Source organism: Taudactylus pleione, unplaced genomic scaffold (assembly GCF_031769625.1).
Source record: "Taudactylus pleione unplaced genomic scaffold, aTauple2 ptg000473l, whole genome shotgun sequence".
Classification (NCBI taxonomy): domain Eukaryota; kingdom Metazoa; phylum Chordata; class Amphibia; order Anura; family Myobatrachidae; genus Taudactylus; species Taudactylus pleione.
The window spans coordinates 3,656,055-3,680,937 of record NW_028284875.1 but is presented as its reverse complement, the minus strand read 5'-3'; the positions used below and the strand labels follow the sequence as shown (position 1 = coordinate 3,680,937).

Sequence of the window (24,883 nt, the reverse complement as noted above, 5' to 3'; positions counted from 1 at the left end):
GTAAATAAGTTCCAAGATTGCCGCCTGTCCTGATATAGATATACTGTGTGTGTATACATATATATATATATATATATATATATATAACAGGATTAACCACCCTGCAGTTGCCAGGCTCAATTAGGGAGTTTCCCTTCCCCTCCACAGACACTGCCCCTCAACAGACCCACCCCCATATTGGGGCTACATCAGTCCCAGGCCCCACACTTTCTGATGGCATCCCTGCACACAGATACACACACACACAGTGACACAGATACACACACACAGTGACACATACTGACACACACTGACACACACACACATGCTGGCACACATAGTAACACACATAAACACACACAATGACACAGTGACACACACACACATGCTGACACACTGACACAGATACACACACAGTGACACACATACTGACACAGTGACACACACACATTTCACACAGATGCAGCCAGCCAAGTAAAAACAAGGCTGACATCAATTGAAAGTTACCCCTCCCCCAACTGGCTGCCTGACCCCCATCCCCCCCACATCCCACCAGCAAAAAAATACTTACTTACCTGGCTGCAGTGGCTGGTCTGGAGCAGAGACAGCGCTGGGTAAGGAGATTCATCCTGGCCTCTGGCATCAGCTCTGACTGGCAACACTGCCTGGGAGGGGCTGCACACTTCTGATGCAGCTCCCCCTACAGTCCCCAGCAGCACCAGCAGACAATGGCACACTCACCTGCTCCTCTTCACGGTAATAAAGTCGTCCGGGACCTGGGGCAATGGTGGCGGGGGGTGGTGCGGGTACAATGCCCTTGCCGGTGGTGGGCCGCCCCCTCTGCTGGGCCTGCCACGGTGCCCAGGGCACGTGCCCGCTCGCCCTGCCCTAGTTACACCACTGGTGAAAATATTAAATAATGGAATTTTTGGAGAAGAATATGTACTGCAGTTAAATTTAGGGTACATATAATTTGGTAATAGTATATTTTGGTGTCTTCAAAGTGAAGGTTTAAAATATCTCAAAAATACACCTATTGCAGCCTCCTGCAATCTTAAAACCACCTGTCTCAACCTTATAGCCCTCAAAATACCTGGCCCCCTACTTTTTACTCATTTTCCAACACTTTTGCCCCGAGAATGACAAATCTTAATTTACCCCATAAAAGACTATTTTTTTTGTCTAATTAGTCATTAGGGAGGGTGTACAAAGGGTTCTGAGCCAAGCCCCCACATTTGTACCCCAAAATATGGATTTTGCACTTCTTTTCTCCAGCCTTTTGCTGGAGATACTTTTTCACCTGTTTTGGCTATGGAGTTTCCGCCTAGGCGAAAACTCCCGGGAATTGAATACTGAGATAATTTGAAAACAGGCAAAAAACGCAAATCGGCGAAAACGTTTAGCTGATAATGGCTTTTTGTCTCTAATTGAATTTGGCCCTATATATTAATTGTACACTATGAAATATACATTATTGTGATAGCATTTATTCATGCTGCCAATGACTTCATGTACTAGAAGTGTGAGACGTAGTGATGGAATCTTGCTGCTAATTTAATTCAATGCACATTTAGGATGCAAAGGCTTTCAACTGTATGGTGTCAATTCAGGTGCAGGCTGAGCATCGCAGCAATTGCTGGATGTCCACATATTAGCCATATACAATAGCTGCAACACTGGAAGTCTCCTGTACTACATTATAGGGTGTGAGGAAAAATTTACAATGTTGCTGGATGTGATGTCACATTCCAGAATGGCACATCACAGACATTGGTGATGATTCAGCTTTGGATGGAATTGCAAAGCTGCACGCGGGCAGCTTTGCAATTCCGTCCTTGCTAATATACAAATGCAGCTAAAGGTGTATGACACCCCCTGCTACATTTATGATCCCAGGAACGCCATCCGTCAGTGTGTGTTTGAAGCCAGCCCCTCAGCCCAGAACCTGTGTAATTTATGTGTGTCCCAGTTTTATGGGATTGTGTGACAGTGTGTGGCCCTGATGAAGATTAAACTCCATCAATTAAGAGTTCTGTTGCTGTGCACATATTGGGTAATTACTTCACTCATTTTTCTCTTACACCTCAATGAGCAAAAACAAGCAAGGTTTTCCTGTCTGGATAACCCATGTAGTAGAAGTGTAGAGACGTTCTGATGGCCAGCTGAGTAAGCTGAGGCTTACTCAGGCTGGCCGGCTTGTGAGGCCAGGAAACTGAATCCGTAGACACAGGAAACTACAGCTGTAGACGCAGTTCCTGTCCTTGCCACTCCCGGAAAACAGGGCCGATGTGCCCCCATTTCCAGGGACATTGTCCATCCCCGCCCCTACACCACCCTTTAAATGCTGTAGACTGTCAATCAGGCAGAGGCATAGAAGGGTCCTGCACATGCACAAATTTATCAATAACTGGTAATTTGCATTCAGTATTGCAAGTACATGCAATGCTGAATCAGGCCCATTGCTTGTAACTCAATCACTTCCTAAATGAAGCGCCTAGTATATAAATCAGGATTTATATGGCAATGATCTTCATGCAGAATATACTGGTTATTTTTAATCAATACTGTACACTAGATATTTTCAGATAATAAGTTAGAATTGTTCTAGAAATCATAAGCTTATAAGCTGATCTCAAACTCAAACTCATTCTGGCTTATTTAGTTTTTTTCCATTTATTGCTTTGGGGGGTCTATGTACTAATAATCACAGAGAATAAAATATTATCTAACCCAGTGATTCCCAACCTCAGTCCTCAAGGCACACTAAAGCTGGCCACACATCTAAAGATTATCTGTCCAACCATCCAACTAGTTAATTGGTTGGAATGAAAACCTGGTAAGGTATGAAAGCAAATGACAATCAGCAATTTGTTCCCAAACGCCAGAACATGGACTAAAAACTGTTGTTTGAACAAATAGCTTAGATCAAACATTTAACAAACTTGTCTGATGACCATTTTCATCTGTTTTCTGGCATTTAGGAGCAAATTGCTGATCATCATTTACTCCCATACGTTACCAGATTTTCATTCCAGTCAATCAACAAGTTGGTTGGTTGGATGTAAGTTGGTCTAGTGTGTGGCCAGCTTTACAGCCCTGGTTTTAGTAATATCCATGATTTTGCACAGATGGTTAAATCAATATAACTGAGGTTATAATTAAGTCACTTGTGCTCAAGTGACTAAAAGCTGGATTGTTAGTGTGCCTTGAGGACCATTGTTGGGAACCCCTGATCTAACCATATATTTTGTCAATTGTAAAGCCTGTTTGTTGTTATGAGATGCATGAATGAGCCAGCATTAGGAGGGCATGCTGGTTCTAGTAGTGCTAGATGGAGTTCCCAGGGGTGACTCCCAGGTAAGCTGGCTCTCAATTTGGATCCATTATGTATGTGCCTTTATCATGAGGCCTTACAATTGATGAAATATATATGTGCCTTTATCATGAGGCCTTATAATTGGTAAATATATTATCTGTTGGGTGAGTATTTGGGCATAGGGCCCCTGAGGCTACTCTGGCTGGGCCTCTTCAGGGCATCACCACTTAATGCTCATAGTCACTTTTCATATCACCTTTTATGTTTGTTTTTAATTCATGTAATTTTTTCACATATTTTAACCCTTTTTCAACACATTAATTATTCTCACACATCTATACTTTACACGTCACTGTCACCCTTTTTCTTTTTTTCATGTGATGCCCTGGGGTGGTCTTGGGCTGTACAATTTTTGGGGTGCCCTGTGCCCCAGACATGAACCCTTTAGTGTTAGCGACTGCTAGTAACAGAGAAGCCATGACGTGGCCTAGCAGCTTCCCATGGATTTTCAAATGCATGCAACTAATATCTCTGAATTTTCTATCACCATATAGTCTTCATGTATTGTTGCAAGTACAATTCAGTGTGCTGACGAACAATAGGGGGTTAACCCCCCTTTTTTTCTACTTGGTATGACCCCTCCCTTTCATGCACCTAAAGAGTACTGCCAGATTGATTTGAGCAGCTGCCATTTTCTGTTTGTTCAATAGGTTCAATACAGTAAGTTGAAAGCACTTCTCAGTGGGTGGGCCTAGGGGAACACTATGTACCCCTCATGTAAACGTAAACTAATTGCATTTCATCTTTTCATTAAGAAAAACATGAAATAGTTGTAAACAAATTTTTTAAATCATCATTTTTAATCTTGTATATTCACTAACTTGTAGTTCATATACTACTGTAGACTGGCTGTAGATGGACCTTATGGATCAGCAACAACCAATGTATTTCACTATCAAGTCGGTGTATGTATTGCAGCTGGGATTGGAGTCACGCCATTTGCATCAGTGCTGAAGTCTGTTTGGTACAAGTATTGTTGTTCAAGCAATGAATTGAAATTGAAAAAGGTATTAGTAGCTTATTTTACAGTGACTTACATAGTCGTATTTAAATGAAAAAAGTATTCAGTGTGGTAATTGAAGACTTCTGATTAATCATCTCTCAGTTTTACAAACAAGTAATTGTCAGATTTATTTTTTGTTGAGTAGCATTATGTAATATATAGTGACTAAATTTCATTGCTGCTTTCCTACTCTAGAGTTCCATGGGCAATTATCAACAATGATCCACACCTAACCAGGACAGGGACACTTAGTAAAGTGAAGATCATTAAATTACGTGAAACTCAGTGTAACTAGATTGCATTGTAAGGATGTTACTACCTATGCCAGTGGTTCTCAAACTGCATCTTTACATAGGAGGATACCCAGTCCTCCAAGAAGATCCAGTTTGGGTAAGGGCTGTGGTTCAGATGAAACTATCTGATATGTATGGACATTTATGATGCCGCAATGTACAGTTTGTCTGTCTTTCTGAGAAAGAAGAGGGTGCCCATCCGTAAATCTTTCTGAAAAAAAGGTTAATTGACATCTATGGGCGAGATGCCTTTACTGCACACTTTGCAGTGGAGAGTGCTCATCATGTCCCTACTAAGCCCTTTTCTACTGGGTGCTAAATAATGTTTCTGACTGGTACCTCTAGAGTTAGTACCAATGGGTCATGTGTCCTGCAGCTTGGCCTGATTCAATGTTGCTATTAAGCAGACCATCTTGTAAAACCCCACAAAGCAAGGTATTAAGTTTGACACTGTGTTTTGCACTACAGGACATGTGCATGTCATTACACAGGCAGACCACTATTCTCAGCAGCCTCTGCAGTTGCTCAGAAGGTCAGGAGGAGGTCATATAAGCAGTGTCAGGTGGTCAGAGAAGTGACAGTAACAATTGAAGGTGGGCAGCAGATGGTCAGAGCAGTGCTATGCTGTGAGGAGGCACGCTGAGGGCGGCCATTCCAGGGAGTCCTGAGGTTATGGCCCAGAGGCAGGTGCTGTGTGTTGTAGGTGCTGCTGCCCACATCAGACAGGTGGCAGCTAGCCCTGATTGTCCAGCATGAGGAAGATGGCAGCCGACACTGCCATCAAGGCAGACCCAGGGAGGCGGCTGTTCAAACAGAGATAGACTCTGGAGAGACTTATACTAATAAGAGACCTGGCAGCATGAATGTGGTACTGAGTAGCAGTTACAGGAGTCAGTGGGGTTGATTCAGTTGTTAAGCCAATGGCTATTCTTTTAAGGCCCCCAACAGAACAATTGAATTGTTCCTTTGTCTGAAAGCGATAGCCACTGGCATTGGGCATTTCTGCTAGCACCCTCAGGAGGGTGTAAACAAAAATTTGTGAGAAACTCATGGTTAAGGCACCATAACCACAGTTAAGGTGCCATAACCAGGACCTTAGATGGTAGATGGGTTTAGCCATTTTACACGGTTAAACCCGGTCTAATAGGGCACAAAGAGGGTGATAATTAATGAGCGCCCAGAACTGAATTGCACAACTGGGTGCTCATTAATTATCACCACCCACGCGACATTTGAATCGCCCCCTGTGAGTACAGCTGAAATTACACTTTGAGTACAACAGAAATTACTACAATTAGTTTGTGTGAGGAAATATCTAAAGGCTGTTGCACAGTTCACCTAACATTAAACAGTGAGAAAGACAGTGCTGAGCTCCAGCTTTACTTCAGAAGAGGGATACCTTTTCCGAACAGCACAGGCAGAGGTAGCCCTTACAGTCAATGTATAATGAAATCTGCCTCATCAGGTCTACATTAGGGCAATCCTGTAATAGGTATAAGCTAGTAATGTAATATCTGAAAATAAAGAAAACTGTAGACAGATCTTGCTCTAAATACATTAATGAGGAGTATCAGACTGTCAGAGGAAGACAATTGCTAATATTAACTATACTTATCAGAACATAATTACAAAGGAATTCACATAACCCAGGTAGTAGATTTCTTATATATGTGCACCATTGTTTAAAATGTAAAGAGAGAATGTTTTTGGAGAAGTAAGTTTTTCTTTGATTTTACTGTACTCATCTTACTTCTCTAAAGCTATGTATGTTTTTCTTGTAAAGTAACAATTATGAATGTAAATGTAATGTTTAGTTAATATGGCCCCCATTTATCATGAGTTTTATCACTCACAACAAGTGATAATACTCGCTGCATATGATAAATGGTGCTCCATCCAATCAGCGCCCAACTGTCATTTTCTAAACAGATGACAGTTGGGAGCTGATTGGCTGGACCACCATTTATTATATGCAGCGTGTTTTATCACTTGTTGTGAGTGATAAAACTTGTTGATAAATGAGGCCCTATGACACTTAGTTTAGTTTCAGTCAATTTCAAATATACACCCTTGTTTTTATATTTTAGATATATTTTTATTGGCTTTGCCGGGATACTCATTCTTTTGAATGGTTTGCTGACCTGCTTAACTCTTTAGAAGAACAAATGTCAGAGAAAGGCAAAACAGATTTTCTTAGCTATCATCTGTTTCTCACTGGCTGGGATGATAATCAGGTAATACACATATTTGTGGCAGAACATTCAAAAATATTAATATGATTGCTTGTGTTCGATTTTTATCTCCACCCATTAACACACATTAACAGCTATATTCTTGTTTATGACATGACACATGCCTTTAAAATGCTCCTTTAGTCCTAATTGGAGGGTGTCATGTAATCTAAATTTAATGAATTAACACTGAGAGGAGAGCCTTTCAGGGAGCTGAGTCTAGAGGCACCAAATAAATTCATAAAAGGTTTGAGCTTGGTTTTTACTGTTCCAGAGAAAAAACTCTCAAGTTATTAGTTAAATAAAAGGTGGCAAAGCAACAGTCTAGAGTGGAAGGCATGGCCATGTGATAAAGGGTAAGTTAAATACAGTCAAAGGTCAAGCTTTTAGGCAAGTAAGAAAGACAGTTCATGTAGGATATGGTCAGTAATACAGTGGACACCATGAACTACGAATAACCATTGTCTAAGAAGCCCTTAATGGGTACACACACATCCATCTACAGAGGTGACTGGAACAGTAGAAAGGGATAATGTAGGTAAAAAGACAATTTGAGATAATAGGAGACATCTAGGGGCAGATGTGCTAAGCTCTGGCAAGGGGTAAATTGAAGAGTGATAAACTGCCATCCAATCAGCTCCTAAACTGTCTTTTTTCAAACACAGCCTGTAACATGACAGTTAAGAGGAAGGAATAGTATAAGGTGTGGGCTCAGAATGCTCTGCTTTACACTGCTCTATGGGCCTTCTTTGTAGAGGTCTGTTATCCTCATGGGTCCTCACTGCACATAGGACTCCACTATGTAAAAGCACACAAGAAACAAAATTTAGCAATCAGTGTTAAGCAGGGAACCATAGGAAAATTTAAATAAAATTAAAAAACCTTAATTTCAAAAGGCAAGGATTGGAGACAAAACAGGCAGTGTTACATGCTTCACAACAATAAAGATGTTTTTTTAGTAGCTCCTTCACATGTATATACTGATAGGAGGGGATGCATTTTTAAAATGACAACTTTTAAACTGGAGATTTTAACATACTGTAGCTTTAGTTTGTACCCATCCACTTTGAAATATCTTGTTGGGCTCCCATCAGCTGATTAAAATGGTGCTTTAGAACATAGCATTGTGCAAAGTCTGTGGATTTAAAACTAACGCTCTGAAGTTTTTTCTCTTGCTATTTCAAGCTATTGCTTTTGAGCCTCTTGCATTGCCTTTTAGGAGGTTCCAAATAGTTGCAGGGGCACAACTATGATTGTCTCTCATTTCATGGAAATATATATTGGTCAGAGCATCACACAATGTAGCAATAAACATTATAGCAGGACAGTATAATATGACTTTATAAGAGAACAGCAAATGATTTAAGCTCCATTAGAGATTTGCATTTTCTACACTCTGAGAAGCTATGATTCTGTTTGTATTACATGACTTGATATGGAATTTGTTTCTTCATTAACTGTTTACTCTATGTATCTATTTATTTTAGGCTGCACACATAGCTTTCCACTATGAAGATTGCCTTGATGTAATTACTGGTCTCAGACATAAAACGAATTATGGAAGGCCAATCTGGCATAAAGAATTTAAATATATAGCCGACAGTCATCCAAGGTAAAAAACACACACATACACACACTTTTAAATAAGCATGTAATAAATTGCCCCAGTGCCCTCTCCTGGTATATACAGATCTCACCACCAGAAAAGGAACAAAGAACAAGCAGTACTCAGAGGACTTGTAAACTTGTAAACATTACCAACAGGTCATTTTATTTCTGATGTTTCAATCACTAGCAGAGATTTTCCTCAGGGACCATAACATGAAAACATACTGTCACGACCAGCCGGCCGATTCTCCAGATACCTCAATCTGAGAATTGCCACCAATGACTTATGGTTACCTTTGCACATGCAGTCAGTCTAAGACGGTACAGCCACCACCAATGAAGTTCACTTGAGTCAGTAGGTTCTCCCCTCAAATCTCAATATTGCACACTCACTTACATATAGGTATGTAGCTTTGACCTCACAGGCTCGTGAATTCAACAAGGACACGGAGAACACACTGGATTAAGAACGTTTATTCCAAAAAATATTTCCAAGGTTATTGATTACAGAAAAAGGTAGTACAAATATGGACAATACAAATATATCACAAATAAGTTTCAGAAAATAAAATAAATTAAAATGATAGAAAACCCAGTGTCTTTACACTTCTTAGACCCTGTTGTGAAGGAGACACAGGAGCATTCGGTCGAGATAAGTTGTGAGGACTCTCCTTAGGCACAAGAACACTTAGCATTGAGGGAGAAGCACAGTTATACCCTCACAGCTGCACTAGCCACCACCTTTGGGTTTTTAACTCTTTCTTTGCTGCTCACTGGACAATAAGAAATTAGACACACCCTTCTACATATTAACTATAGGAAGTAGGGGGTCTTGAAACAGGGTGGATGGGGTTTTAGAAACCAATATGCAGGTAACATACCATACATTCCTGTCATCTCCCTCCTAAAGGATTTTATATCCCAAGACCTGGGTTGATCAGATCTGACCATCTGCATTTAGGATGTATCTCTCCCCAAACTTTATGGCCTGTAGCGATAAGAGATGGTTATCTGGAGGCCTGGTTCCAAGAAGACAGAAATCTCCCCTAAGCCTTATAGGAAAACAGTTCAAATAGAGGACACCGCCTAGAAACCATTTTGATAGACACATACATAAATATATATATATGAATGTATATATATATATATATATATATATATATATATAGGATTCTGGGAAGGACCGGCACTCGTAAATATAAACAGGAGAAGGGTTGGGTGCCCTCAGCGCACATGAAATACACCAAAGGGAAAAAAACTGTGGCACTCCAAAATGCTGTAAAAAAGGATATATATTTGGCAATATGCTTGCCAATGTTTCAGAGCTAAGCTCTTTTATCAAGGCAGCAAAATATGTAATAAGCACATCAATAATGACAAACACAGTGAAAGGACAACACTCACCTTATATAGGAGGTGAGAGACACTGATCTGGAGCAGACCGGGGAAAAAGCGCCCACGCTGCAGCCGGGTCCCACCGCAATGACGTCAGCCCGCCGCGTCGAGGTTGCTAAGCAACTGAACCTGACTCTGGGGGCCAGGTCTCATTGCGATGGCGTCAGTCCACCGCGGCGAGGTTGCCAGGCAACAGCTGCGGGACGCTAGAATGTCTCCCCGGTCTGCTACACAGACCCTGGTGACCGCAGCCATAAACAATAAACAATAAACAATATACAATATCATTTTGCTATCAATGGAGCATGTCCTGCATACATAGAACATAGAAGGAAAAGGGTAGTAAAAGGTGCAGCTGTGATGCAGGTCATGCGACTATGCACCGCTGAATGCATAAATACCAAAGCTCTAAGAATACAGATATGAAAAGTGCTACCAATGGATGCAAATCAAAAATCTCCAATCCAGTGCATGTAACGATATACCTAATAGAATCATGGTATTGTCTAAATGTATACACTCAATAATATACAACTAATAAAGACTAAACTGCATAAATCAAATAAAGTGACAAATGGAAAGCTATGCAATATTATGGACATAGGTCCAAAGACTTAAAGTCATAATCGGAGAATACGAGGAATGATTATAAAGAATTCCAGTTAATCTTTTCGTTAAGTCCCTGTGGTGCAATAGTTCCCAGATGGTAAATCCACTGTGCCTCCAGGTGCAAAAGCTTATTTTCATGGTCGCCTCCTCTAATGGAACCAGGTACATGGTCTATTACCATGTGTTTAAGGGATAATAATGTGTGGCCAGCTTCCAGGAAGTGTCGGGCTACCGGTTGGTCTGTGGAGCCCCTATTCAACGCAAGTTTGATGGCAGAGCGATGAAGAGCCATCCTTTCACTGATGGTTCTGATCGTTTTACCGATATAATAGAGTCCGCATGGACACATAATCACATAGATGGCAAAAGACGACAGGCAATTCAACACAAAGCGGATGGAATACTTTTTGTCTTTATGTGGATGCTTAAAACAGGTGCCTGTTAACATGTTCTGGCATGTGGTACAGTGAAGACATATTATAGCAACCTGGTTGCCTCTGTAGGAAAATGGTCGGTGGTCTATCTGGGTTGGTAAATCCAGTAATGTCTGTGTGTACCACTATGTCGCGTATATATTACGTCCCCTGGTGAAACATGCCATCGGTCTTTTATTGTGAAGGCTAGGTAGATCTTTATCCGTTGATATAATGGGCCACAATACTCGACATGCACGTTGAACTACAGGGCTGGAAGTCTGGAATCATTGTTTCCAGTGAATAATATCCCTTTGGGATTTGGTCGATGGATGTAGTAATTCATCTCTGCGAATCTGAAGTACCTCATCCTTTAGGCGCTTTAACATTCCCAAGTCATATCCTCTACTGGCAAATTTATCTATAATTTTGTCGAGCTCCATACGAGTGTTTAAAGGATTACTTGAGATCCTAGAGACCCTGAGCATCTGTGATTTTGGGATACCCTGTTTGAGTGGTTTAGGATGGTGGCTGCTAGCCAGGAGTAATGTGTTGCGATCAGTAGGTTTGCTAAACACACTTGTATGGATTTGTCCATGATCAACTGTCACTTGAACGTCAAGGTAACTAATAGTGTTTCTACTATATTGGTAAGTTAACGTAATTGGAGAATTCTGACTGTTGATATAAATCATCAGATCTTTAAAAGCTTCTTCTCCTCCCGTCCATAACAGAAACAGATCGTTGATGTATCTACAGTACATCAAAATATTACCCGAAATGGCGGTGTCATCGATGAACATATGTTGTTCTTCTTCAAACATATAAATGTTTGCATAAGAGGGGGCCACATTGCTGCCCATGGCACAGCCACGGAGCTGTTGGTAATATGCTCCGTCATGCAGGAAACAGTTACGGGTGAGTGTGAGTTGTAGGAGAGTCATGAACAGATCAATATCGATGTTCGGAACTTGTTCCTTAAGTAAAAAGTTATGAGTTGCTGCCAAGCCTTCAAGGTGGGGAATCGACGTATATAGACTGTTGATATCCATCACGCATAACAGGGTGTCCTCTGAAATCTCTCTAATCGATTGTAATGCCACAAGGAAACTGGTGGTATCCTTAATAAATGTCGGCTGTTTCATCACCAAAGGCTGCAGAATGGAATCCAGGAACATATATACTGGCTGATAGATTGAATTCCTGGCCGAGATGATAGGCCTACCAGGAGGACGCAAGGGATCCTTGTGGATTTTCAGTACAAGGTAAAATACAGGTACAGTTGGATGATCTTGGCTTAATGCTTTCCTAAGTTTTTCTGTTATCTGCCCTGTCAGGGTAGCTGAGGAGAGAATGTTGTCAAGTTCTTTTTTAAATTCCAAGGTTGGATCTTTGGACAAACAACGGTATGTACAATCATCTGATAGTTGACGCATGCATTCCTGTTGGTACATAGATAAATCCTGTATCACATTTGCCCCCCCTTTATCCGCAGGATGGATCAGAATGTCGCGATAGCTCCCTAAGTTTTTAAGGGCCAAATGTTCGGATTTGGATAAATTTGGATGTTGTTTCGTTGGGGTGCGATTGTACCTGGATACCGCTTCATCAACTAATCTGGAGAAAGTTTTTAATGAGGAATTAGAGGATTGGGGATCAAAGTTGGAACTACTCCGTGAGGAAATGAAATTGTTGTGAGGCTCCAAGGAATTATTGTGTGGCTTGTCTTGAAAAAATTCCTGTAGGCGTAGTTTACGGGAAAATTTATGGGCATCTGATTGCCAAGTAAATTCGGCATGGTAAGATGTAGGGATGAATGATAAGCCTTTATTTAGAACTTGTGTCTCCTCTGGTTATAAAATACGTGAGGATAGATTATAAATCAGACTTTCTTTCTGGAGGGCTTCCCTTTTCTTCCTTTGATTTTGGTGTCCCCTGAGGGTGGGCAGCCTCTTGTAATGGATGTTGTTGGAGGGTTTATAGCCTCATCTAAAGGGACCAGTGTGGGCTCTGAAGTATCGTCAGAATCTCTAATGGCGAAATCGCTGTCACTGTTAGAGGTATGAGCATCTCGCGTTTGATTTTCTCTACGCTGTCTCCAACCTGCCCTCTGACGGAAAGGCCCCTGGGTACCTGGTCGAACATCAGACCCCATCAGCCACCGATATACGTGGTTTTCTTCATAATCGTTAATTACCAGATATTGTTTGTTTTTCTTAAACTTAATTAAGTCACGGCGATAGTTGTCGCACTGTTGTTGAATTTTGTGGATCCAATCTCTACTGCCCTCTTGTTCCAGCATGTCCTTATGTTGCAGATCAAATGCCGTGATCTTATCCTTAGTGAGTTTAAGCTCCCTACTGGCTTCGGCAATTACTAAGAGCATTAGGTCCATACTACATTTGTTGAGTATGCCTATCCATTTCTGACAAACTTCCGGGTTGTACCTCCCAATAGTGGGCATGTTGCGGACCCTAAAACCGCGAGGGATCATTTGTTCTCTGAAATATTCTGATAAAGAGATCCCATGGAGAAGGAAATCTATTTCACGTTTCTTTAATTTCAAGTAAGGTTGTGTTAGTTCATCCAAACCTTGGGTTTTATCATCAACTGGCCACTGATCCTTAAATAGAATGGCTTGGGCTTCCGCATCAGAATAGCTATGCACATTGCCCTTTGTTAAGAAAATGCCCCTGCATCCCGTGGGATTGTCCGCTGAATCCGAAGGTAGGGATTGATCCATGTTATGTATCGCTGTAATCACTATAGGTGTAGTCACTCCCTATCAAGGGAAGAGTGTCATCCAATGTATTAGAATTAAGTGGTGCCTCGTCCCGGGTGGGAACAGGTCCCAGTTGTATAGGATTCTAGGAAGGACCGGCACTCGTAACTATAAACAGGAGAAGGGTTGGGTGCCATCAGCACACATGAAATACACCAAAGGGAAAAAAGAATATATATTTGGCAATATGCTTGCCAACGTTTCAGAGCTAAGCTCTTTTATCAAGGCAGCCAAATATGTAATAAGCACATCAATAATGACAAACACAGTGAAAGGACAACACTCACCTTATATAGGAGGTGGTAGACACTGGTCTGGAGCAGACCGGGGAAAACGCACCCACGCTGCCCTGCCATTTCCCTATTCAGTGTCTGAGACTGACCTGTGTACAGGGAGGGAAGGGGTTTGAGAGGATTAACCTCTATTGAACTGGTTTCCACACCAGTAAGGGTTAACTCACAGCCCCTCTGTGCTGCTGTGGGCTGGGTCATTACTGTAAATGAAGAGGTTACATTGGACTCATTGTTGCATATAGTATTATCCTCAAATAATGATAAGTGAACAGTTATCAAATCATTTGTTAACCCCATATCTGACATATTTGCAATGTAACACATCTCTGCCTGCCATGATTCTGTCCAGGGTTAATTTCTGGGACAGACAGATCTGTAGTATTTTTGTCATCACATACAGTTATACCCAAATTTCACTGGTCAGTAAAAATCACCTGGGAAAAAACATGGTTAACATGTATTATGATTGCAGCCTTACCAAAATCAGTAAAGATATCATCTTCACATGTCTCTATCACCTTACAAAATGCAAAAGGATCTCTGAGCATTTCAGGTTTTTTACACAAAGTCACATCATTGCAAGATTCAGTATGAACACATACTACCTGAGAAGAGTCACTTGGTGCATTTGAAGCAATAAAGATAGCAGTAACAACATTTGCAGGAACATACAGTATTGGGATAATAATCATCCAACTTCAGTGTCCACTAACACATTTGTGGGATTATTTGCAGACATTCCCACCTCTCTCATAGAAATAGGATTCTGAACAATTATGTCCTGTGCAAAATTGGCCTCCCCCTGTTGCGAATTCTGGGTGTCCTGTGGTGGTATGCTGCTAGTACCATCAGCTTTCCTTAGCAGCGTGAACCGGGCCTCCGGACACAATATCTCAGCAGCATATTCCACTTTGACTGTAGCTGGTGAGGACATCTTTTCCTTGTGGGCCACTTCTGTAGGCTCGGTGGCTTCTTCTCTAGCTCGTGAAATAAGCTGTTGCAAGCAGTGCCTTTCAGAATCCACCCGGCGACACTAGTCTTGCCAAAATGAGGTATGGAGTTTCCCCCGACCATATACTTCTTCGAAAGTGAATTAAAAAAACTCCCCCAGGAAGTCCAGTAGTTCCTCAAAACTCATCTTATAAAGCAGATTCAGAATCACATCACTGAAGGCATTGAAGTCATCTTCCTGTGCATTTATTAGCCGCTCAATTATATCATGACGAGTATTGCTGTGGCAGGGGACACTTTGCAGCTGATATTCTTCAATCAGCTCTGCCATACTCATCATGGGAAATGGATAATCGGGATCTGGTACAACATGCTCACTCTGATCCCGTGGTGCTGGCTGGGTTCTCAGCTCAGGTTCCAGCACAAGGAAAGTCTCTGGGTGAGTGACATGTAAGTCTCTAGCTGCAGGCTGATAGTGCAGCCTAGCCAGCTCCAGCTAGTATAAGCGCTCTGCTTGGCATTCTGCAGCATCACATTCTGCAACCTCCCTGGCAGCTTCCTATTCTCTAACCTCCCGGGGAGCTGCACATTCTGCAGCCTCTCTGACAGCTTCCCTAGCATGGAACTGCTGTATGAGCTGCAGGAGCGACATATTGTCTGTTTTTCCTCACACCTTTGAAGGTGTTTTTCAAGTACTTATCCAAGGCCGTATCCTCACTGGAACTAGCAAAGGTATTCAACCTTTCCCTACTATCAGATATAATATCCCGTGTCACAGGAGTTCTCCTAAAAAAGTTTGCCTCAGCAAAATCCTTCCAGCATCCTGGCTCTTATCTGCCTCGTAGGAGTGCTTGGATCAGTTGATGTTTGCTCTTGTGGGTGCCAAAAATCCCTCTGTCCTTACATAGGTCATAAAGCTCATCTTCCTTTAGATGCTTGTAACCATCAGCCATCTTGGATCTCACTTCTTGCCAAATAAAAATAGAAAAGAAAAACAGTGGGGAAGGGAACAGAAATTATTTGCTATGTATGTCAGTTTAAAATATAAACCTGGAGTGTAATTCTCCGGTGAATTTATGATGTGGTATCTCTCAAGAATCAAACACCATTAATTCACTTAAGTTCTTGTGATAAAAAAAAAAATTATCAACAGCTTGCCACCAATTTGTCACGACCAGCCAGCTGATTCTCCTGATACCTCAATCTGAGAATTGCCACCAGTGAGTTATGGTTACCTCAGCATGTGCAGGTAGTCTAACACGGTACTGCCACCACTAACAAAGTTCACTGGAGTTGTTAGGTTCTCCCCTCAAATCTCAATATTGCACACTCACTTACATATATGTATGTAGCCTTAACCTCACAGGCTCATGAATTCAACAAGGACATGGATAATACACTGGATTAAGAGTGTTTAATCCAAAAAATATTTCCAAGGTTATTGTTTACAGAAAAAGGTAGTACAAATATGGACAATACAAATATATCACAAATAAGTTTCAGAAAATAAAAGGAATTAAAATTAAAAAAAAACAGAGTCTTTACACTTCTTAGACCCTGTTCTGAAGGAGACACAGGAGCATTGGGTCCAGGCCAGTCGTCCGGACTCTCCTTAGGCACAAGAACATTAACCACTTAGGGAGAAGCACAGTTATACCCTCACAGCTGCACTAGCCACCACCTTTGGGTTTTTAACTCTTTCTTTGCTATACACTGGACATTAAGAAATCAGACACACCCTTCTACATACTGTCTATAGGAAGAGGGGTCTTGAAACAGGGTGGATGGGGTTTTAGAAACCAATATGCAGGTAACATACCATACATTCCTGTCATCTACCTCCTAAAGGATTTTGTATCCTATGACCTGGGTTGAGCAGGTCTGACCATCTGCATTAAGGATGTATTTCTCCCCAAACTTTATGGCCTGTAGCGATAAGAGATGGTTATCTGGAGGCCTGGTTCCAGAAAGACAGAAATCTCCTCTAAGCCTTGTAGGAATACAGGTCAAATACAGGACACCACCTAGAAACCATTTTGATACACACACACACACACACATATATATATATATATATATATATACATATATATATATATATATATATATATATATATTTACATTCACATGACATCATTCCTGGCGATTATTCTTGAGATAAACACCACACATACAAAACAGAATAAATACTTACTCATGCATGTGCTCAACCTATGGACGCTGGTGTCAGGTGCAGATGATATCATGTTGCAGCAGGCCCGCTGACCAAACGTAACAACCACCTCCCCTCTCCAGCATCCAATTCAAACAGTGATGACACCAGCACCAATAAAAGCATTATTAATACAAAACATAATCATCAAACAAAAAAGAAAAAATTAAAAAAATAAATCCAATAATTAAACTACATATAATTTACGGCTAAACACCTAAATAATGCTCAAAAATGCTCATAACTTACTTTTCAAAAAAGCACCTACTTTTAAATTTATATCATAAAATAAGTTTTGTTTTTTTAATTATATCATTTTTATTTTGGCTAGTTAATTGCCACTGACCCCAGTGACGCCACTGGTTAATAGAAGATATGCTACCATGTTGCAGTTAGATTAAATTTATCCACAGCAAGAATTTAGAGAAGAGGAGAGAGTTTACTATTGCCCAGAATTCCCCAAAGTGCACCCATTTGTAGGCAGGGATGGCATAATTATGTGAATCCACATTACCATTTATACATCTTATATAATTAGGTATCATACTACAAGTTGACATTTTTGAATATCATTTAAAGGTGCTGTATATACACTATTACTGGAACCAGCTCAATAAATACCTATGAACCAAGTACTGTAAATCACAGTAACACCACTGGGCCAGAATGTTGCTGTTGGATACGGATTTGGATCAGTGTCAAATGTTTGTAATGTTCTATGTAATGTGTCAACACTATCAGAAATATTATAAAGTCACAACATTTTGTAATGTAATCTTTAAAAGATGTCTTATTCTTACAATGGTTACCTAAATAAATTGGAAGATTAGGGAACAACATACCAGATGACATTCAGTGTGAATAAATGTAAGATTATACAGTTGAGTGCTAGAATATGCATATGTTTACACATTAGGGTAAACATTAGTGAGTGAGTATACTGTATGATGGCGAAGGGTCTAGGTACAAATTGAAACAACAAACTTAGCTATAGCATGCAATGCCAATTTTCTGCATCCAACATGATAATCATTGTGTGTGAGAAGGGACATTGCAAATTTCTAATTCTCTTGGCGCATTTCTCCACCTTAAACATTCAGCAGTTTCCTCAGAACAATTCTGCTGCTTGTTTAACACATCTAGAGATGTTTCTTATATTTGGCAGTTCAGTTTTCACACTGACCACTTCTCCATCTAGGACACCTTTTGAGACTTTATATATTGGTGCACAGCTATGCATACCTAATTTATAGGCTATTTATGTCCTTAGCTGCATAATCAGATTACCACAGCTGAGAGAACTGGGTACTTTTCATGAACATTATGCCTCCATAGGATTACTTATGCTTATTAAATGCTACTAATTTTCTAAATTGAGACGCCATTGCATGGGTGTGCATAAACCGCTTTGCTTACTGTTTTATGTTTTACTAACTTTTATTTGATTTTATGGAGTCAATCCAATTAGGTGCAAGTTTATTTAATGGAACTCACTTCTATTGCACGAATGCTCATACCAGAGATATGCCTATTAGCAGTAGACATAATAGTGTGGTGAGGGTGTGCAACTTTTCTTTTCTTTTTGAAAAGTGCATGAAAAAGTGGGCAAACCGCCCTGAACCCCCAAAAAATAGTGGCCATAAGGAAAGTTGTCATAGGTTTGTAAAGTTTGTCAAATGCATAAGTTTTGCACTTTTTATTGATGGTGGAAGAAATATGGCAGGCAAGTGTTTTCCAGAAAATTAAATTATTTCCATCATTTTGGGGTACAGAAAAATGTCTGTATAGTAGTTGTCACTGTTTTTATACAAGTTTGTAAAAAGTTGGGATGAACACATTTAGTTCCCATCTACAAGTTTTAAAACCTTCTTCCATCAATACAACACCTCCATATAACTGTCCCACGCAATGTAATTCATTATTGAGCTGTTTAGAAAAATTCACCAGAAAACTGACATGTGTGTGATAATTCATTAGGAAGGGTGTACCAGAGGTTTTGCACTATGTCCCGATATAATTTCTTTAAAATAAAGAAATATTGTCCTTTACATCAGATTGCAAAAATACATTATTGATATATCATAAATACATAAATATGTAAAATCACATAAAATTGTTGCAAGAAAAGAAAACACACGTCACCTTTACTCTAAAGGGGCCTATCCATTAGAAGATTTTTTTTGTGAAAGACCTGAGACCAAAGACTTTTCCTGCCAACAAAAAAGTATTTCATGCAAAAGTCTTTCACAGTCTTTCATGCAAAAGTCTTTCACAAACATGATAGACTTTTGTGAACAATTTATTTATAGACCAAGGACCACATTTTTAATGAGTGCAGTGAATATTCATTAAAGAAGTTGTTTGCCATTCACTGTTGGTTGATCACTGCATATCCAATGAACAACTTTCTAAAGTCATTCAGCAATATACAGAAATTGACCAGCATGTTCAAATGGCAAAAGACTCAGATAGTTGTTCGCAGAAGTGCGCATTGCAGGACATTTGTAGCTTATTCATTACATGACTTTTTACACGATCCAACCAAAACCTCCTGGTTTTGGTCGGATTATTCACAAAGTCGTGTAATGGATGGGCCCCTTAACTCCTCCACCTACACACTTCCATTCCAAACCTTAAACATACTTCCTAACCCTTAAGTAGTTAAAGAATGTCCTTACTAGAGATGTGCACCGGACCATTTTTGCTAGATTTGGTTCTTATTCGTCGGTTGGTTTTGGTTCTGCCAAACCGCTATGACTGCTTTTGGTTTTGGATTTGTTTCCCAAAATTTGCAAAAAAAGCTAAAATTTAATTAATTGAGCCCTTTTTGTCCCTAGAATATTGCTAACCCTAATAACATTAATTTCTGCTAATTTCCAGTTAATTTTGACTACCTAACAGCTCACAATATTGTATTCATCCAGTTTAGGTCAAGAGCTAGCACAGAGCTAGCTGGCTGACTAAGCTTAGCGACAGCAGTGGGAGGCACAAACATGTGGCACACTGTGTAGAGTAACAGGGTTTATATATGCATGTGAACAAAGCATACTAGGGTAAAGTGCACCGAACTATACAAACAACAATAGATCTGTATTTTACATTTTTTTAACTTTGCAGCTTGGTTCAAAACTGTGTGGAGTCATAGGGCTTACAGTATATTTGCATGTAAACAAAGTACACTATGGTAAAGTGCACCAAACAGTACAAACAATAGAATTTAACTATATATTTTTTTTATTTTTATTTTTTGATGTAGCTCAATTCAAACTGCGAGGAGTCACAGGGCTTATATATTCATATGAACATCATTACTGATAGACACAGCCAATTTACAGCAGCATGCCACTCTATACGCATTATCTAAGAGCAGCAGAGCCACTTGTGAGTCTGGACACAGCACAGTATATATACTGCAGAGTACAGCACAGCATACAGCAGCGTGCCACTTGTGAGTCTGTACAGAGCACAGCCTATACAGCAGAGCATACAGCAACATGCCTCACAAGAAAATGGTGCTGAGTCTCATCCATGGTGCCTTATATAGAGTCCAAAACATGCAAGAATATGATGCCACAAGAATGACTCAAAGTGGAATCCGAGTCAGGTGGGAAGACCCGGGCCACTGCTTGGATTTATTTGGAAACCAGAGGTTTGAGTGTGTTTGGATTTAAAGCAATCTGAACCACTCATCTCTAGTCCTTATCTGATCACATGCTCAGGGAGGTGCACACAAAATGCTGCAAATTTCCCCTGAAAAATGTGAATTTGGAATTAGTCTGCAAATTAAATTCTCAGTAAAAGTTCTCCCTAAGAGCAGGACGAAATTCGCACCTAGGGCCTGATTCATTATGGATTGCAACTGCCACAATGTACACAAATTGGCCAAGGGTGCGTAATGCTCATGCGTATGAGTAGCAGTGTGTGCATGAGTTGGCATTGCAATAGCACTGTGGCCACCTATGCAGATACAAAGCAATTGCTGATCAAGGGACATGACATCAACGTTTGGGGGTGGTGACGGGGGAGTTGTAGGAGAAATGCTGGTATGCCTGTCTGTTTGAACGCCATTGCATGGGTGGGCATAAACTAGCCACTGCCAGCAGCACTGAGAGGGGGGTGGGTACTAATAACCCAGGTTTTCTAGAGGAGCCTGGTGGGGACCCTGGTCTGACACGCCCCCTCCCTCTTATCTCACAGCAGCCCAGAACATTCTGCTGTGTGCTAGGCTGCAGTGGGAGACTGCTCGCAGCTGCTGAGCAGCAACCGCTGACAGTCTCCTATACCTGTTGGGGGGAGCGATCACACTGTTACCACCCTCCCTCCCCTCTGGCTTTGCGATGGGCTGAGGAGCTAACAGCCTCCCATGATTAGGCTGTGTCCCCTTCCTCCCAAGCCTGGTGCAGCTCTTGACGCCCCTGCTCACTGCATGCGAAGAGGTTAACAAATTCGGAGTAAGGTCAGACCTGTTGCAATTGTGCATGAGGGGCCAATGTTACTTGATGTTAGTGATGTATACGCAGGACTGCATGGTATTACAGATGTGAGATAGTGGTAGTAGGGGGTAGTGGGCGACTCTATGCTGGCTTTGCAATTGCATTCATCAGCATATTTTCACAGCAGACCTCCATGCATAATCGCAGCAGAGATCGCAATAGCGATCTATAATGAATTGACCGCTATATGTGCACATGGAATTAAAATCATGTCAATGATTTGGACTGAACTTATTTCAATTGTATGCTGGAATTCTGTGCACCAATACAAAGATTTCAATACCAACTGAATGCTACAAAATAATTTTAAACATACTGTAATGCTTTTGCTACTAATATATTGGCAGATTTTGCAACATTGCTGAGAACTTGTTAAATGATAGAAATGTATCAAACCTTATAATTCAGCCTTGTCAACAGCTCTTGGAATTTTGATGTATGGATGTTCATCTGCAGGCGAATCTGCTAATATTCAGTTTATTTTAAGGTGCTTGTAAGTTTTATATATTGGGACTCATCCTATATGTACTGTACAATTGGGTAATAGGTTTATAGTGGATGTTTGCCATAATTTTCCCTATAAGGGATTTATTATACAAATTGTGTGTTTTTCATTTTTATTAAATAACTGATCGTGTATTTTTAATGTGTGCTTGTTTTCATAAAGAACTAGTTTGACAGCGCTTCTTAATTTTCTTTTGTTTTTAATTTTCATTTTTGTTTTGTAGTAATGGAGCAGGAAGGAATGTTTCCACTGTGGAAGCAAAGTGGACTATTTATTTGCCTTTGGATCAACTGAAATGCCATACTTGGCAGAAATGTCTTTATTTCAACTTAATCAACTATGCAACTATAGGCCTGATTCAGAGCTGCACACTATTGCACAGTTGTGCAATAAAATGCTAATGCTGCAGGAGTTGTCTTGTGTAAATAGACACCACCATGTTATGGGATGCTGCCTAAAGCCTCCACCGCTCTGCCCACAAACAACCACAGCCTGTCAATCAGGCTGTGGCTTTCGGGCACTATGAGCAAGCTCGCAGAAGGAGATCTGCACAAGTGGAGTACATATATATAGATCTTCAAACATCGGAGATGTATGCAAACCATCGGGTTTGCGTACAACTCCGAATCAGGCCCTATGACCTAATGAAGTCGTTTAGTCTTATTACCTGCTTTTACCGAAACAGATGTCTAAAATAATTTGGAACATTTCAGTGATAGACTTTTGTCTTGTGGGTTTTAAATCAGCTTTGAAATGATGTGGATCACGTACAGCAATTATTAGTGGATTTGCTAATAATGTGTTTTAAATTAAAATTTTTGAATCAATAAAACTAAAAGTAACAAAATGCTTATATTTACATAATAAGAAACCTTTTTATCCTCCGTAGTCTTTTCACATCTGTTTTCCACATGTTTTGTAATGGGCCCATTCATCATTAGTTTACATGGGGGAGGGGGTGGGGCTATCGGGGCTTGATCACTAATATGCTCCTTTGTACTTTGGCTTTGTCCTTGGTTCCCCAGTACATCTAGTAATCTTTGCACATTGGGATTATTGATTTAACCTCTTCTGACAAATTGATGTTTATAAATGTTATCCATAGCAGGAACACACACCCATATGAGACCCCATTGCTAACCCAATGCTGTCAATTAATTACTTGGGGTTCAATGGTGGACATGGAATTCAAATTTGGAATTTGTTTGGTCAATGTAGAATTACAGGTACTTAAAAGGAAATCTCTGTGATTTCACCATGTGACATCAATTGGGATTTTACATGCATAATACCAGCCTGATATAATGGAAGACAGATTCAGACCTTCTCATGCAGGTGTTTTTTTAGTAGACTCTGAATGTCATGGTATAGGTAATGAATATAGTGTATTATTAATTTACTTATATAGTGCCAGCATACTCCATGGTGCTTTCCAATTTCAGGCAAACACAGTTATAAAATTAAAAGTAAATGATCCCTGCTCACAAGCTTATACCCTAGAGGAAAATAGGAGTTTGAAGCATGAGTTTGTATGTACTGATAGAATATTGGTGCCACCCGATAGAAATGGGAATAAGTGTTTAGTGGGGCTATGTGATCAACTCAGATATCAGAGAGAATTTAACATTGTAGTAATAAGGTATAAGAAACTAAGCAGTTTAAGAAGCAGAGCATTTTTTTTTTGAGAAAAAAATACCAGTATTCAGAAAAAAAAATACTGGTACCACAAGTTACAAGTTCCGCACTTTAGACAAGTTTTCAGATGCTTATTTTAATTGTTTCACTGGTTTCTTCCTGTTTCAGAAATAAGTCATAAGAATTAAAAAAATATACCAAAGTAAGTGCTGGTACTGCCTATTGTTACAAGAAAAAAAAACAACAACAAGGTGGCTGAAGAGTTTAGCAAGCTTGCTTTAAGAGACTAGGTTTCGGTGTATGTTTGAAGGTTTGAACTCAAGGGCAAAGTATTGTTATCAAAGGGAGAGAATTCCACAGTGTGGGTGCATCTTAAATAAATCCTGTAATTGGGAATGACAGCAGGTAATGAGGGTAGATGAGAGGTGCAAATGTAGGGTGTTAGATCTGGCACAGCATAAATCTATCATAAGACATTGTCAATTCTCTGAAATCAAGTGAGAATTGGAGATCTTTGTAATATGATATTGTAGGCAAACAGAGAGGTAAGCTACTGATTCTATTGAATACAAAAAAATGACTATAGATTCTTTGGCTGTGGATTTCTGGGATATAAATTTTATTTATTTTTTTAAATGTTCAGCTCAGCTTATTTTCTTTTTCTTTCAGTAATAGCATTGGTGTATTCTTCTGTGGACCAAAATATCTTTCAAAAGTCCTCAACAGTATGTGTCGTTTACATTCATCATCTGATCCAAGAGGAGTCCATTTTCATTATAATAAGGAGAGTTTTTAATAGATTTTTAGAGAATGGTCACTTGCATGTTACTTTTTGTATACATAATTAATGTTAAATAAATACAAATGCTTTGTTAATTTCATTATATGCAAAATAAATATTAAATACTTCTGATTAATCAAATATTGATGCCCACATTGTGAAATTGCTTAAGCAGTTTTAGTGTAAAATCGAAAATAATGATTTTTACTGTATTAACATTTAAATGAGATGTAGCCTAACAAAAAGTGTTCAGAATATTGGCTAAATGTTTAGGAATATAATTTTAAGTTGGAAAAAAATTAACCCGGCAATAGGTGCAAGAGT

The 24,883-nt window shown here is 39.9% G+C and overlaps 1 protein-coding gene across 2 annotated transcripts in view; it reads left to right on the top strand.

Moving 5' to 3' along the window:
• NOX3 (NADPH oxidase 3) overlaps window positions 1-24,574 on the top strand; it is a 113,137-nt gene extending 88,563 nt beyond the window's left edge. For both annotated transcript variants that reach the window (XM_088448941.1, XM_088448942.1), the window contains exons 9-12: window positions 4,200-4,362; window positions 6,739-6,885; window positions 8,370-8,494; window positions 24,448-24,574. In XM_088448941.1, coding sequence (XP_088305067.1) covers window positions 4,200-4,362; window positions 6,739-6,885; window positions 8,370-8,494; window positions 24,448-24,574 — 562 coding nt within the window. The remainder of the gene's footprint in view (window positions 1-4,199; window positions 4,363-6,738; window positions 6,886-8,369; window positions 8,495-24,447) is intronic.
• The last annotated feature ends 309 nt before the right edge of the window (window positions 24,575-24,883 follow it).